This window comes from Carcharodon carcharias, chromosome 24 (assembly GCF_017639515.1).
Source record: "Carcharodon carcharias isolate sCarCar2 chromosome 24, sCarCar2.pri, whole genome shotgun sequence".
Classification (NCBI taxonomy): Eukaryota; Metazoa; Chordata; class Chondrichthyes; order Lamniformes; family Lamnidae; genus Carcharodon; species Carcharodon carcharias.
Window position 1 is genome coordinate 4,424,040 of NC_054490.1, and position 14,821 is coordinate 4,438,860.

The 14,821-nt window shown below is 54.0% G+C and overlaps 1 protein-coding gene across 2 annotated transcripts in view; it reads left to right on the plus strand.

Annotated features, from left to right (window-relative positions):
* The window catches only part of LOC121269311 (membrane-spanning 4-domains subfamily A member 18-like), a 93,963-nt gene that overhangs the window by 21,414 nt on the left and 57,728 nt on the right, over positions 1–14,821 (plus strand). The window contains exons 3-6 of one of the 2 annotated variants that reach the window (XM_041173850.1): positions 1,557–1,670; positions 5,730–5,786; positions 6,146–6,259; positions 11,258–11,369. In XM_041173850.1, coding sequence (XP_041029784.1) covers positions 1,557–1,670; positions 5,730–5,786; positions 6,146–6,259; positions 11,258–11,369 — 397 coding nt within the window. The remainder of the gene's footprint in view (positions 1–1,556; positions 1,671–5,729; positions 5,787–6,145; positions 6,260–11,257; positions 11,370–14,821) is intronic. The other variant, XM_041173851.1, reaches the window with a different exon arrangement.

Genomic DNA, 14,821 nt, shown 5'->3' on the forward strand with positions numbered 1-14,821 from the left:
AGGGTCAGTACAGAGGGTCAGTACTGAGGGAGTGCTGCACTGTCAGAGGGTCAGTACTGAGGGGGCGCCGCACTTTCAGTGGGTCAGTACTGAGGGAGTGCCGCACTGTTGGACGGTCAATACTGAGGAGGTGCTGCACTGTCAGAGGGTCAGTACTGAGGAAGTACTGCACTGTCGGAGGGTCAGTACTGAGGAGGTGCTGCACTGTCGGAGGGTCAGTACTGAAGAGGTGCTGCACTGTTGGAGGGTCAGTACTGAGGGAGTGCTGCACTGTCGGAGGGTCAGTACTGAGGAGGTGCTGCACTGTCGGAGGGTCAGTACTGAGGCGGTGCTGCACTGTCGGAGGGTCAGTACTGAGGAGGTGCTGCACTGTCGGAGGGTCACTACTGAGGAGGTGCTGCACTGTCGGAGGGTCAGTACTGAGGGAGTGCCGCACTGTCGGAGGGTCAGTACTGAGGGTGTGCTGTGCTGTCGGAGGCTCAGTACTGAAGGAGTGCAGCACTGTCGAAGGGTCAGTACTGAGGGAGTGCTGCACTGTTGGAGGATCAGTACAGAGGGTCAGTACTGAGGGAGTGCTGCACTGTCAGAGGGTCAGTACTGAGGGAGTGCTGCACTGTTGGAGGGTCAGTACTGAGGGGGCGTTGCACTGTCAGAGGGTCAGTACTGAGGTAGCGCCGCACTGTTGGAGGGTCAGTACTGAGGTAGCGCCGCACTGTCACCGGATCAGTACTGAGGGAGTGCTGCACTGTCAGCGGATCAGTGCTGAGAGAGTGCTGCACTGTCAGAGGGTCAGTACTGAAGTAGCGCTGCACTGTTGAAGTGTGAGTACTGAGGGAGTGCTGCACTGTCAGTGGATCAGTACTGATAGAGTGCTGCACTGTCGGAGGGTCAGTACTGAGGGAGTGCTGCACTGTCGGAGGGTCAGTACTGAGGGGGCGGCGCACTTTCAGTGGGTCAGTACTGAGAGAGTGCTGCACTATTGGAGGGTCAGTACTGAGGGAGTGCCGCACTGTTGGAGGGTCAATACTGAGGAGGTGCTGCACTGTCAGAGGGTCAGTACTGAGGAAGTACTGCACTGTCGGAGGGTCAGTACTGAGCAGTTGCTGCACTATCGGAGGGTCAGTACTGAGGGAGTGCTGCACTGTTGGAGGGTGAGTACTGAGGAGGTGCTGCACTGTCGGAGGGTCAGTACTGAGGCGGTGCTGCACTGTCAGAGGGTCAGTACTGAGGGAGCGCTGCAATGTCGGAGGGTCAGTACTGAGGAGGTGCTGCACTGTCGGAGGGTCAGTACTGAGGAGGTGCTGCACTGTCGGAGGGTCAGTACCGAGGAGGTGCTGCACTGTCGGAGGGTCAGTACCGAGGAGGTGCTGCACTGTCGGAGGGTCTGTACTGAGGGAGCGCCGCACTGTCGGAGGGTCAGTACTGAGGGAGTGCTACATTGTCGGAGGGTCTCTCAGACAAATATTAACCATCTTTCTCACCTGTACCATTTCCTTGCTGCCCAGTTAAACAGCTTAGTTTTATCGAACGTAATTGTTGCATCTCTCCTATTGCAGATCACTGAGATAATGATTGGAATAGTTCAGATGGTGTTCGGTCTGCCACTGAATTTTACCGAAAGTTACGTATTTGCTGTTTTAATCGGGATTCCCTGGTGGACAGGAATTTGGGTACGTTGAGTTTGATATAAAGATTGATTAATAACTCACATGAACCAGTGAGATTCATAGGAGCAGGCAATAGGAACAGGAGGAGGCCATTCAGCCCCTCGAACCTGCAGTGACCATTCAATACGATCATCTGGTGATCTTCTACCTCAACTCCACTTTTCTGCCTCCCCCCATATCCCTTAATTCCCTCAGTGCCCAAAAATATCTCCATCTCGGTCTTGAACGTACTCAACGACGGAGCATCCACAACCCTCTGGGGTAGAGAATTCCAAAGATTCACAACCCTCCGAGTGAAGAAATTCTTCGTCTCCGTCCAAAATGACCGACCCCTTAGCCTGAGACTGTGCCCCCCCCCCCCACCCCGGCCTCAAAAACCTCTCCACCCTTCCCATTTCAGGGGCTGGCAACCTTTTTTTTTAACCTAAAGAGCTCTTTTTAAATAAAATCTGTTGGGAGCACAATAATTAGCTTTTTATTCCCACCATAACACACAGCTCTAGTTTTTCTCAATTTAATATGTTTTGCTTTTTTCGTGTTAATATGACCCAACTGGGAAAGTGTGAGCCGCAAATGAGATGTTAAGGAGTCACTTGTGGCTCTGGAGCCATGGGTTGCAGTCACTGCCCGAGTACTAGACTCTTCAGCCAGGAGGATAAACAGAATCTCAGCATCTACCCTTTCAAGCCCTTTAAAAATGTTATATGTTACAGTGAGATCACCTATCATGCTTCTAAACTCCAGAAAATATTGGCCCATTCTACTCGATCTTTTGTTACCACAGAAAGTAGTTGAGGCCAAAGCATTGTCTGTTTTCAAGAAGGAGTTAGATATAGCTTTTGGGGCGAAAGGGTTCAAAGGGTATGGAGAGAAAGCGGAAGCAGGCTATTAAGTTGGATGATCAGCCATGATCATAATGAATGGCGCAGCAGGCTCGAATGGCCTACTCCTGCTCCTATTTTCCATGATTCTATGATCTTTCTTAGTGGAACAATCCTCTCAGCCCAGAAATTTATTTCTAGGAGAATATATGAATCAGAAGTAGAGAAGTTATGTCCTGATGTAGTACAGGACACTTGTCAGACCCAACATTTTTTCTATTTATTCTTTCATGGGATATGGTTGTCACTGGCTGGGCCCAGCGTTTATTGCCCCTCCCTAATTGCCCCATGAGAAGTTGGTGGTGAGCTGCCTTCTTGAACCACTGCAGTCCATGCGGTGTAGGTACACCCACAGTGCTGTTAGGGAGGGAGTTCCAGGATTTTGACCCACGACAGTGAAGGAACTAAATACATACTTTGGTTCTGCCTTCACAAAGGAGGACACTAATAACATACCAGAAATGATGGGGAACACAGGGTTTAGTGAGAGGGAGGAACTGAAAGAAATCAGTATTAGTAGGGAAATGGTGTTGGGGAAATTGATGGGATTGAAGGCCAATAAATCCCCAGGGCCTGATAATCTACATCCCAGAGTACTTAAGGAAGCGGCCCCAGAAATAGTGGATGCATTGGTGGTCATCTCCCGAGATTCTATAGACTCTGGAACAGTTCCTACAGATTGGAGGGTAGCTAATGTAACCCCACTGTGTTAAAAGGGAGGTAGTGAGAAAACAGGGAATTATAGACCAGTCAGCCTGACATCGGTAGTGGGGATAATTCTAGAGTCCATTCTAAAAGATATAATAGCTGAGCACTTGGAAAACAGTGGCAGAATCAGACAGAGTCAGCATGGATTTACAAAAGGGAAATGATACTTGACAAATCTACTGGAATTTTTCGAGGGTGTAACTAGTCGAGTTGATGAGGAGGAGCCAGTGGATGTGGTTTATTTGGACTTTCAAAAGGCTTTTGACAAAATCCCACATAAGAGGTTGACATGTAAAATTAAAGCACATGGGATTGGGGGTAGTGTATTGAGATGGATAAAAAACTGGTTGGCAGACAGGAAATAAAGAGTAGGAATAAATGGGTCTTTTTCCGAATGGCACGCAGTGACTAGTGGGTACCGCAGGGATCGGTGCTGGGACCCCGGTTATTCACAATTTATATTATTGATTTAGATGAGGGAATTAAATGTAATATCTCCAAATTTGCAGATGACACAAAGCTGGGTGGGAGGGTGAGCTGTGAGGAGGATACAAAGGTGCTTCAGTGTGATTTGGACAAGCTGAGTGAGAGAGCAAATGCATGGCAGATGCAGTATAATGTGGATAAATGTGAGGTTATCCATTTTGGTAGCAAAAGCAGGAAGTCAGATTATTATCTGAATGGCTATAAATTAAGAGAGGGGAATGTGCAACGAGGCCTGGGTGTCCTTGTACACCAGTCGCTGAAGGTAAGCATGCAGGTGCAGCAGGCGGTAAAGAAGGCAAATGGTATGTTGGCCTTCATAGCCAGAGGATTCGAGTGCAGGAACAGGGATGTCTTGCTGCAATTGTACAGGGCCTTGGTGAGACCACACCTGGAATATTGTGTTCAGTTTTGGTCTCCTTATCTGAAGAAGGATGTTCTTGCTATAGAGGGAGTGCAGTGAAGGTTTACCTGACTGATTCCTGGGATGGCAGGACTAACGTATGAGGAGAGATTGAGTTGGTTAGGATTATATTTGCTGGAGTTCAGAAGAATGAGGGAGGATCTCATAGAAACCTATAAAATTCTAACAGGACTAGACAGGGTAGATGCAGGAAGGATGTTCCCGATGGTGGGGGAGTCCAGAACCAGGGGTCACAGTCTGAGGATACAGGGTAGACCATTTAGGACTGAGAAATTTCTTCAGCCAGACAGCGGTGAGCCTGTGGAATTCGCTACCACAGTAAGTAGTTGAGACCAAAACATTGTATGTTTTCAAGAAGGAGTTAGATATAGCTCTTGGGGCGAAAGGATCAAAGGATATGGGGAGAAAGTGGGAGCAGGATATTGAGTTGGATTAATGATTGGCGGAGCAGGTTCAAAGGGCCGAATGGCCTACTCCTGCTCCTAGTTTCTATGTTTCTATGAACGGCCGATATATTTCCAAGTCAGGATGGTGAGTGGCTTGGAAGGGAGCTGCCAGGTGGTGGTGTCCCCCATGTGTCTGCTGCCCTTGTCCTTCTAGATGGTAATGGTTATGGGTTTGGAAGGTGCTGTCTAAGGAGCCTTGGTGAGTTGCAGCAGTTCATCTTGTAGATGGTACACACACTGCTGCTACTGTGCGTCGGTGGTGGAGGGGGTGAATGTTTGTGGATGGGGAGCCAATCAAGCGGGGCTGCTTTGTCCTGGACGATGTCGAGCTTCTCGAGTGTTGTTGGAGCTGCATTCATCCAGGCAAATGTAAGAGCACTCTGCACAGTTGTGGTCCCTGTTACGAAAAAAAGGTCATAGAAGTATTGGAGAAAGTGCAGAAACAAAGCCTTACACAGATGGGAACAGAATGGAGGGCTCACAGCAATCAGGAGCAACTGAACTGACTGGGGCTCTTTTTTTCTCAAAAAGAGGGGACTGAGGACTGATCTGATAGAGGCTTTAAAATGACACAGAGCTGGAGTGTTTGGGTGTGGAGAGAGATGCTGCCAGACCTGCTGAGCATTTGCGGCATTTTCTGTTTTCATTTCAGATTTCCAACGTCCATGGTATTTAGCTTTTCGCTCAGGTGCGGAGGGAATGTTTTCACTTGTGTGGGGTAACCCAAAACTAGAGGGTGATTAATTATAGGATAGTTACAAATATCTAGAGGGTGGTGAAGAATTTGGAGCTTGCTCCCACAGCGAGGGGTCGGGGGCGAGTCGTTTAGGTTTCCCGGGCAGGAGATTAGACAAGTGTGTGAGAGAAAAGGGGATAGAAAGGCACACTGAAAGGCTGATGTGAGGCAGATGGAAAGGGAGGAGAGCTGTGTGGAGAATGAAGGCCTGCACAGACTAGTCGGGCCAAATGGCCTGATTCCCTAGCTATATATAAACCATAATCCTACGTTATGTATATGAACATAGGGAGGGTATTTTTACAACTGTACATATTAATATCATCTTTACAATTACTAATGCACCCTCAAGCATTCCTTATACAATGTACTTTTTCTTCCCAGTATATCATATCAGGATCACTGGTGGTTGACATTATAAACACATCAAACACCCACCTCGTAAGTATTTTTAACCTTTATTCTCGGGGATGTGTGCTGTCACTGTTTTCTGGGCCCCCATTGGCCTGGGGAAGATAGTGTTTGGTGGCTTTCTTGGATCTGTGAGGTGGCAGTTTACAATACCTGGTATCTAGTTCTGGGGCTGCAGAAGAGTCAATTGTGTTGTTGTGGGGCTGGAGTTACAAGCCCGAGCTGGGAAAGTACTCTGTCGCAGCCGTGCAAGGGGTTGAGGTGGGATGGGGAGAGCTAGGGAGATGGGCACAGTCGGTAGCTCCTTTAACAAGGCACAGAAGCACCAGCCTGAGGTGGGATTTGACAATCTCGCCACCGTTGCGTAACCCATGTTAAATTCCTTGCAGAAACAAGTCATTTTCCTGATGCACGCGATCAGTGTCGTTGCAGCTTTAATTGGTGTAGCAGCTTACTTTGTCTCTCTTTACATGATGCCACCACTGAGCACCAACTTCTTCCTAGTGAGTATCTCTTCCATTGTGGGCAGATGGCAGCAGCAGAAATTGAAGCACTGAGACAGACAAGAGTGGCAACCCCCCGGGATAGAGAGAGAGAGGCAGTGCTCAGGGAGAGAGAGAGAGAGATAGGCAGTGCTCAGGGAGAGAGAGAGAGAGGCAGTGCTCAGGAGAGAGAGAGAGAGAGAGAGATAGGCAGTGCTCAGGGAGAGAGAGAGAGAGGCAGTGCTCAGGAGAGAGAGAGGCACAGCTCTGGGAGCAGAGAGAGAGGCAGTGCTCGGGGAGAGAGAGAGGCAGTACTCGGGGAGAGAGAGAGAGGCAGTGCTCGGGGAGAGAGAGAGAGGCAGTGCTCGGGGAGAGAGAGAGAGGCAGTGCTCGAGGAGAGAGAGAGGCAGTGCTCGAGGAGAGAGAGAGGCAGTGCTCGGGGAGAGAGAGAGAGGCAGTGCTCGGGGAGAGAGAGAGAGGCAGTGCTCGGGGAGAGAGAGAGAGGCAGTGCTCAGGGAGAGAGAGAGAGAGGCAGTGACCGGGTGAGACAGAGAGAGCGGCAGTCCTCGACGGGGGAGAGGGAGGCAGTGCCTGGGGGAGAGAGGGAGTCAGTGCCCAGAGCGAGAGAGAGAGGCAGAGCTCAGGAAAGAGACTGAGGCAGTGTTCGGGGAGAGAGAGGCAGTGCTCGTGGAGAGAGAGAGGGGCTTTGCTCAGGTGAGAGAGAAAGGCAGTGCAGGGGTAGAGAGAGAGGGGAAGTGATTGGGGAGAGAGGGGAAGTGATTGGGGAGAGAGGGGCAGTGCTTGGGAGAGAGAGAGGCAGTTCAGGGGGAGAGAGAGAGAGGCAGTGCTCGGCGGTGAGAGAGGAGGTGCTCCGGGGGAAAGAGGCAGTGCTGGGGGGAGAGATGCAGTGCACAGGGTAGAGAGAGAGCCAGTTCTCGGGGGGAGAGGGGGCAGTGCCCAGGGAGAGAGAGGGGCAGTCCTTGTGGCGAGAGAGGGGCAGTGGTCGGGGGAGAGAAACAGGCAGTGCTCGGGGAGAGAGAGAGAAGCCATGCAGGGGGAGAGAGAGGAGGGAAGTGCTCGAGGAGAGTGAGGGCCAGTGCTCGGGGAGAGAGAGAGAGAGAGGCATTCCCCGGGGAAGAGATAGAGGCAGTGCCCAAGGAGATAGAAAGAGAGGCAGAGCTCGGGGAGAGAGAGAGGCAGTGTTCGGGGAGAGGGAGAGGGGCAGTGTTCGGGGAGAGGGAGAGGAGCAGTGTTCGGGGAGAGAGAGAGAGGCAGTGCTCGGGGAGAGAGATAGAGGCAGTGCTCGGGGAGAGAGAGAGACAGGCAGAGCTCGGAGAGAGAGGGGAAGTGCTTGGGGGAGAACGAGGGAAGGGCAGTGTTCGGCAGGGAGAGAGGAGCTGCTCCGGGGGAAAGAGGCAGTGCTTGGGCAGAGAGAGGCAGTGCCCGGGGGAGAGAGAAAGGCAGTGTCTGGGGCAGAGAGAGGGGCAGTGCTCGGTGGCGGGGGGAGGGGCATTGCTCGGGGAGAGAGAGAGAGAGAGGCAGTGCTTGGGAAGAGAGACAGAGGCAGTGCTCGGGGAGAGGGAGAGGCAGTGCTCGGGGAGAAACAGGCAGTGCTCGGGGAGCGTGAGAGAGGCAGTGCTCGGGGAGAGAGAGAGAGGCAGTGCTCGGGGAGAGAGAGAGAGGCAGTGCTCGGGGAGAGAGAGAGAGGCAGTGCTCGGGGAGAGTGAGAGAGGCAGTGCTCGGGCAGAGAGGGAGAGAGAGGCAGTGCTCGGGGAGAGAGAGAGGCAGTGCTCGGGGAGAGAGAGAAAGGCAGTGCTCGGGCAGAGAGGGAGAGAGAGGCAGTGCTAGGGGAGAGAGAGAGAGGCAGTCCTCGGCGGGAGAGAGAGAGAGAGGCAGTGCTCGGAGAGAGAGAGAGAGGCAGTGCTCGGGGAGAGAGAGAGAGGCAGTGCTCGGGGAGAGAGAGAGAGGCAGTGCTCGGGGAGAGAGAGAGAGGCAGTGCTCGGGGAGAGAGAGAGAGGCAGTGCTCGGGGAGAGAGAGAGAGGCAGTGCTCGGGGAGAGTGAGAGAGGCAGTGCTCGGGGAGAGTGAGAGAGGCAGTGCTCGGGGAGAGTGAGAGAGGCAGTGCTCGGGGAGAGAGAGAAAGGCAGTGCTCGGGCAGAGAGGGAGAGAGAGGCAGTGCTAGGGGAGAGAGAGAGGCAGTGCTTGGGGTGAGAGAGAAAGGCAGTGCTCGGGCAGAGAGGGAGAGAGAGGCAGTGCTCGGGAAGAGAGAGAGAGGCAGTCCTCGGCAGGGAAGAGGGAGGCAGTGCCCGGGGGAGAGAGAGAGAGTCAGTGCCCAGAGGGAGAGAGAGAGGCAGAGCTCAGGAAAGAGACTGAGGCAGTGTTCGGGGAGAGAGAGGCAGTGCTCGGGGAGAGAGAGAGGGGCTTTGCTCAGAGGAGAGAGAAAGGCAGTGCAGGGGTAGAGAGAGAGGGGAAGTGATTGGGTAGAGAGGGGCAGTGCTTAGGAGAGAGAGAGGCAGTGCAGGGGGAGAGAGAGAAGGGCAGTGGTTGGGGGAGAGAGAGAGAGAGAGAGAGAGGCAGTGCTTGGCGGTGAGAGAGTAGGTGCTCCGGGGAAAGAGGCAGTGCTGGGGGGAGAGTTGCAGTGCACAGGGTAGAGAGAGAGCCAGTTCTCGGGGGGAGAGGGGGCAGTGCTCGGGGGGAGAGAGAGAGGCAGTGCTCAGGGAGAGTGAGAGGCAGTGCTCGGGGAGAGTGAGAGAGGCAGTGCTCGGGGAGAGTGAGAGAGGCAGTGCTCGGGGAGAGTGAGAGAGGCAGTGCTCTGGGAGAGTGAGAGAGGCAGTGATCTGGGAGAGTGAGAGGCAGTGATCTGGGAGAGTGAGAGAGGCAGTGCTCGGGGAGAGTGAGAGAGGCAGTGCTCGGGGAGAGAGAGAGAGGCAGTGCTCGAGGAGAGAGAGGTAGTGCCTGGGGAGAGAGAGAGGGAGTGTTCGGGGAGAGAGAGACAATGCTCGGGGAGAGAGAGAGAGAGGCAGTGCTTGGTGAGAGAGAGAGAGGCAGTGCTCGAGGAGAGAGAGGTAGTGCCTGGGGAGAGAGAGAGAGGCAGTGTTCGGGGAGAGAGAGAGAGGGAGTGTTCGGGGAGAGAGAGAGAGGCAGTGCTCGGGGAGAGAGAGAGAGGCAGTGCTCGGGGAGAGAGAGAGAGGCAGTGCTCGGGGAGAGAGAGAGAGGCAGTGCTCGGGGAGAGAGAGAAAGGCAGTGCTCGGGGAGAGAGAGAAAGGCAGTGCTCGGGGAGAGAGAGAGAGGCAGTGCTCGGGGAGAGAGAGAGAGGCAGTGCTCGGGGAGAGAGAGAGAGGCAGTGCTCGGGGAGAGAGAGAGAGGCAGTGCTCGGGGAGAGAGAGAGAGGCAGTGCTCGGGGAGAGAGAGAGAGGCAGTGCTCGGGGAGAGAGAGAGAGGCAGTGCTCGGGGAGAGAGAGAGAGGCAGTGCTCGGGGAGAGAGAGAGGCAGTGCTCGAGGAGAGAGAGGTAGTGCCTGGGGAAAGAGAGAGAGGCAGTGCTCGAGGAGAGAGAGGTAGTGCCTGAGGAGAGAGAGAGAGGGAGTGTTCACGGAGAGAGAGAGAGGGAGTGTTCGGGGAGAGAGAGAGAGGGAGTGTTTGGGGAGAGAGAGAGAGGGAGTGTTCAGGGAGAGAGAGAGAGAGGGAGTGTTCAGGGAGAGAGAGAGAGGCAGTGCTTGGGGAGAGAGAGAGAGGCAGTGCTCGGTGAGAGGGAGAGGCAGTGTTCGGTAAGAGGGAGTTGCAATGCACAGGGTAGAGAGAGAGCCAGTTCTCGGGGGGAGAGGGGGCAGTGCTCGGGGGGAGAGAGAGAGGCAGTGCTCAGGGAGAGTGAGGCAGTGCTCGAGGAGAGAGAGAGGCAGTGCTCGAGGAGAGAGAGAGGCAGTGCTCGGGGAGAGAGAGAGAGGCAGTGCTCAGGGAGAGAGAGAGAGAGGCAGTGACCGGGTGAGACAGAGAGAGCGGCAGTCCTCGATGGGGGAGAGGGAGGCAGTGCCTGGGGGAGAGAGAGAGTCAGTGCCCAGAGGGAGAGAGAGAGGCAGGGCTCAGGAAAGAGACTGAGGCAGTGTTCGGGGAGAGAGAGGCAGTGCTCGGGGAGAGAGAGAGGGGCTTTGCTCAGAGGAGAGAGAAAGGCAGTGCAGGGGTAGAGAGGGGAAGTGATTGGGGAGAGAGGGGAAGTGATTGGGGAGAGAGGGGCAGTGCTTGGGAGAGAGAGAGGCAGTGCCCTGGGGAGTGAGAGAGGCAGCGCTTGGGGGAGTGAGAGAGGCAGCGCTCCGGGGGGGAGTGAGAGAGGCAGCGCTTGGGGGAGTGAGAGAGGCAGCGCTCCGGGGGGGAGTGAGAGAGGCAGTGCTCGAGGAGAGAGAGAGAGGCAGTGCCCGGGGGAGTGAGAGAGGCAGTGCTTGGGGGATTGAGAGAGGCAGTGCTCCGGGGGGGAGTGAGAGAGGCAGTGCTCGAGGAGAGAGAGAGAGACAGTGCCCGGGGGAGTGAGAGAGGCAGTGCTCGAGGAGAGAGAGAGAGGCAGTGCTCCGGTGGGGGGGGAGTGAGAGAGGCAGTGCTCGAAGAGAGAGAGAGAGAGAGACAGTGCCCAGGGGAGTGAGAAAGGCAGCGCTCCGGGGGGGAGTGAGAGAGGCAGTGCTCGGGGAGAGAGAGGCAGCACCCAGGGGAGAGAGAGGGACAGCACCTGGGGTGGGGAGTGAGAGAGCCAGTGCTCGGCGATAGAGAGGGGCAGTGCCCAGGGGAGAGAGAGAGGCAATGGTCGGGGAGAGAGAGAGGCCGATACTGCCTGGGAGATGGGTGATAAGAGAAAGGCAGATACCTGCTTGGGAATGAGCGTGATGGGAGAAAGAGAGAGAGAGAATACTCGGGAGCTCGGCAGTTGACGATTCTGTTGCTGAAGTGGGATTGTTGGAAGTTCAATGAACAAGATGATGAGTGAAAGTCCCAAAATGACAAGGAACTGGCTGAGATGTCTCACTTTGTGTTTTACAGAGGGGGCCCTTGATTTTGATTTTCTTCCTCATGACGCTGTGCTTTCTGGAGTTTATCATCGCTGCCATAGTCTTGTTCCTTCACTGCACACTCCTTGTACATGAACATAATGGTGAGATAGTATCAGGATTATTGGAGGGGTTGCAGTGGTGAGCAATTTCACGCCCAAGCTGTTTTCTCAGTTGAAGTCCCTCTGCAGCATGAAGGGTTGTCCACTTAGTACAGGAATGAGGAGAAATTTCTTCACTCAGAGGATGGGATACTTTGGAATTCTCTTCCCCAGAGAGCTGTGGATGCTCAGCCATTGAGTTTATTCCACACAGGAATTGATAAGATTTTTGACACCAAGAGAATTAAGGGATATGGGTATAGAACAGAGAGAGAACATGACCTTATTAAATGGCAGAGCAGGTTCAAAGGGCCAATTAGCCTACTCATGTTCCCATTTCTTACATAATCTCCAACAGCCCAACATCGCTTCCTAACCAGCCCTATATCTCTGTAACCTCCTCCAGCCCCTACACCACTCCCTATCTCTGTAACTTCCTCCAGCCCATACACTCCTCCCTATCTCTGTAACCTCCTCCAGTCCCTACAACCCTCCCTATATGTATAACCTCCTCCAGCCCCTACACCCCTCCCTATCTCTGTAACCTGCTCCAGCCCCTACACCTCTCCCTATCTCTGTAACCTCCTCCAGCCCCTACACCCCTCCTTATCTCTGTAAACTCCTCCAGCACCTACACTCCTCCCTATCTCTGAAACCTCCTCCAGTCCCTAAAACTCTCCCTATCTGTGTAACCTCCTCCAGCCCCTACACACCTCGGCCTATTTCTGTAACCTTCTCCAGCCCCAACACCCCTCCCTATCTTTGTAACCTCCTCCAGCAGCTACACCCCTCCCTATCTCTGTAACCTCGTCCAACCCCTACAACCCTCCCTATCTCTGTAACCTCCTCCAGTCCCTACAACTCTCCCTATCTCTGTAACCTCCTCCAGGCCCTACAAACCTCCCTATCTCTGTAACCTCCTCCAGCCCCTACAACTCTCCCTATCTCTGTAACCTCCTCCAGCTCTTACAGCGCTCCCTATTTCTGTAACCTCCTTCAGTCCCTACACCGCTGCCTATCTCTGTAACCTCCTTCAGTCCCTACACCGCTCCCTATCTCTGTAAACTCCTCCAGCCCCTACAACCCTCCCAATCTCTGTAACCTCCTCTAGCCCCTACAAACCTCCCTATCTCTGTAACCTCCTCCTGCCCCTACACTCCTCACTATCTATGTAACCTATTCCAGCCCCCACAACCCTCCCTATCTCTGTAACCTCCTCCAGCCCCTACAACCCTCCCTATCTCTGTAACCTTCTCCAGCCCCTACAACCCTCCCTATCTCTGTAACCTCCTCCAGCTCCTACACCGCTGCCTATCTCTGTAACCTCCTCCAGCCCCTACACCCCTCCCTAACTCTGTAACCTCCTCCAGCCCCTACAACACTCCCTATCTCTGAACCCTCCTCCCGCCCCTACACCGCTCCCTATCTCTGTAACGTGCTCCAGCCCCTACAACCCTCCCTATCTCTGTAACCTCCTCCAGCCCCTACAAACCTCTCTGTCTCTGTAACCTCCTCCAGCCCCTACACCCCTCCCTATCTATGTAACCTCCTCCTGCCCATACAACCCTCCGCAACTCTGTAACCTCCTCGAGCCCCTACACTACTCCCTATCTCTGTAACCTCCTCCATCCCCTACACTCCTCCCTATCTCTGTAACATCCTCCAGTCCCTACACCGCTCCCTATCTCTATAACCTCCTACAGCCCCTACACCGCTCCCTATCTCTGTAACCTCCTCCAGCCCCTACAACACTCCCTATCTCTGTAACCTCCTCCATCCCCTACAAACCACCCTATCTCTGTAAGATCCTCCAGCCCCTACACTCCTCCCTATCTCTGTAATGTCCTCCACCCCTAGAAATCTCCCTCTCTCTGTAACCTCCTCCAGCCCCTACAACGTTCCCTATCTCTGTAACCTCCTCCAGCCCCTACACCCCTCCCTATCTCGGTAACATGCTCCAGCCCCTACAAAGCTCCCTATCTCTGTAACCTCCTCCAGCCCCTACAACACTCCCTATCTCTATACCCTCCTCCAGCCCCTACAAACCTCCCTATCTCTGTAAACTCCTCCAGCTCCTACACCCATCCCTATTTATGTAACCTCCTCCAGCCCGCACAAACCTCCCTATCACTGTAACGTTCTCCAGCCCCTACAGACCTGCCTATTTATGTAACCTCCTCCACCCCCTACAAACGTCCCTATCTCTGTAACCTCCTCCAGCCCCTACAACCCTCCCTACCTCTGTTACCTACTCCAGCCACTACAACCCTCACTATCTCTGTAATCTCCTCCAGGTCCTACACCGCTGCCTATCTCTATGACCACCTCTAGCCACTACACCCCTACCTATCTCTGTACCCTCCTCCAGCCCCTACACCCCTCCCTGTCTCTGTAACCTCCTCGAGCCCCTACACTACTCTCTATCTCTGTAACCTCCTCCAGCCCCTACACCCCTCCCTATCTCTGTAACCTCCTCCAGCCCCTACAACCCTCCCTATCTCTGTATTATGCTCCAGCCCCTACAAACCTCCCTATTTCTGTAACCTCGTCCAGCCTCTACAACACTCCCTATCTCTGTAACCTCCTCCAGCCCCTACACCCCTCCCTATTTATGTAACCTCCTCCAGCTCCCACAAACCTCCCTATCTCTGTAACATCCTCCAGCCCCTAAAAACCTACCTATTTATGTAACCTCCCCCAGCCCCTACATACCTCCCTATCTCTGTAACCTCCTCCAGCCACAACAACCCTCCCTATTTATGTAACCTCCTGCAGCCCCTACACCCCTCCCTATCTCTGTTACCTCCTCCAGTCTCTACACCCCTCCCTATCTCTATAACCTCCTCCAGCCGCAACACAGCTCCCTATCTCTGTAAACTCCTCCAGCCGCAACACCGCTCCCTATCTCTGTAACCTCCTCCAGCCCCTACACCCCTCCCTATCTCTGTAACTTCCTCCAGCCGCAACAACCCTCCCTATCTCTGTAACCTCCTCCAGCCCCTACAACGCTCCCTATCTCTGTACCCTCCTCCAGCCCCTACTCTCCTCCCTATCTCTGTAAACTCCTCCAGCCCCTACACCGGTCCTTATCTCTGTAACCTCCTCCAGCCCCTACAACCCTTCCTATCTCTGTAACATGCTCCAGCCCCTACAAAGCTCCCTATCTCTGTAACCTCCTCCAGCCCCTACAACACTCCCTATCTGTGTACCCTCCTCCAGCCCCTACTCTTCTCCCTATCTCTGTAAACTCCTCCAGCCCCTACACTGGTCCTTATCTCTGTAACCTCCTCCAGCCCCTACAACCTTCCCCATCTCTGTAACCTCCTCCAGCCCCTACACCCCTCCCAATGTATATAACCTCCTCCTGCCCATACAAACCTCCCTATCTTTGTAACCTCCTCCAGCCCCTACTACCTTCCCGATCTCTGTAACCTCCTCCAGCCCCTACACCCCTC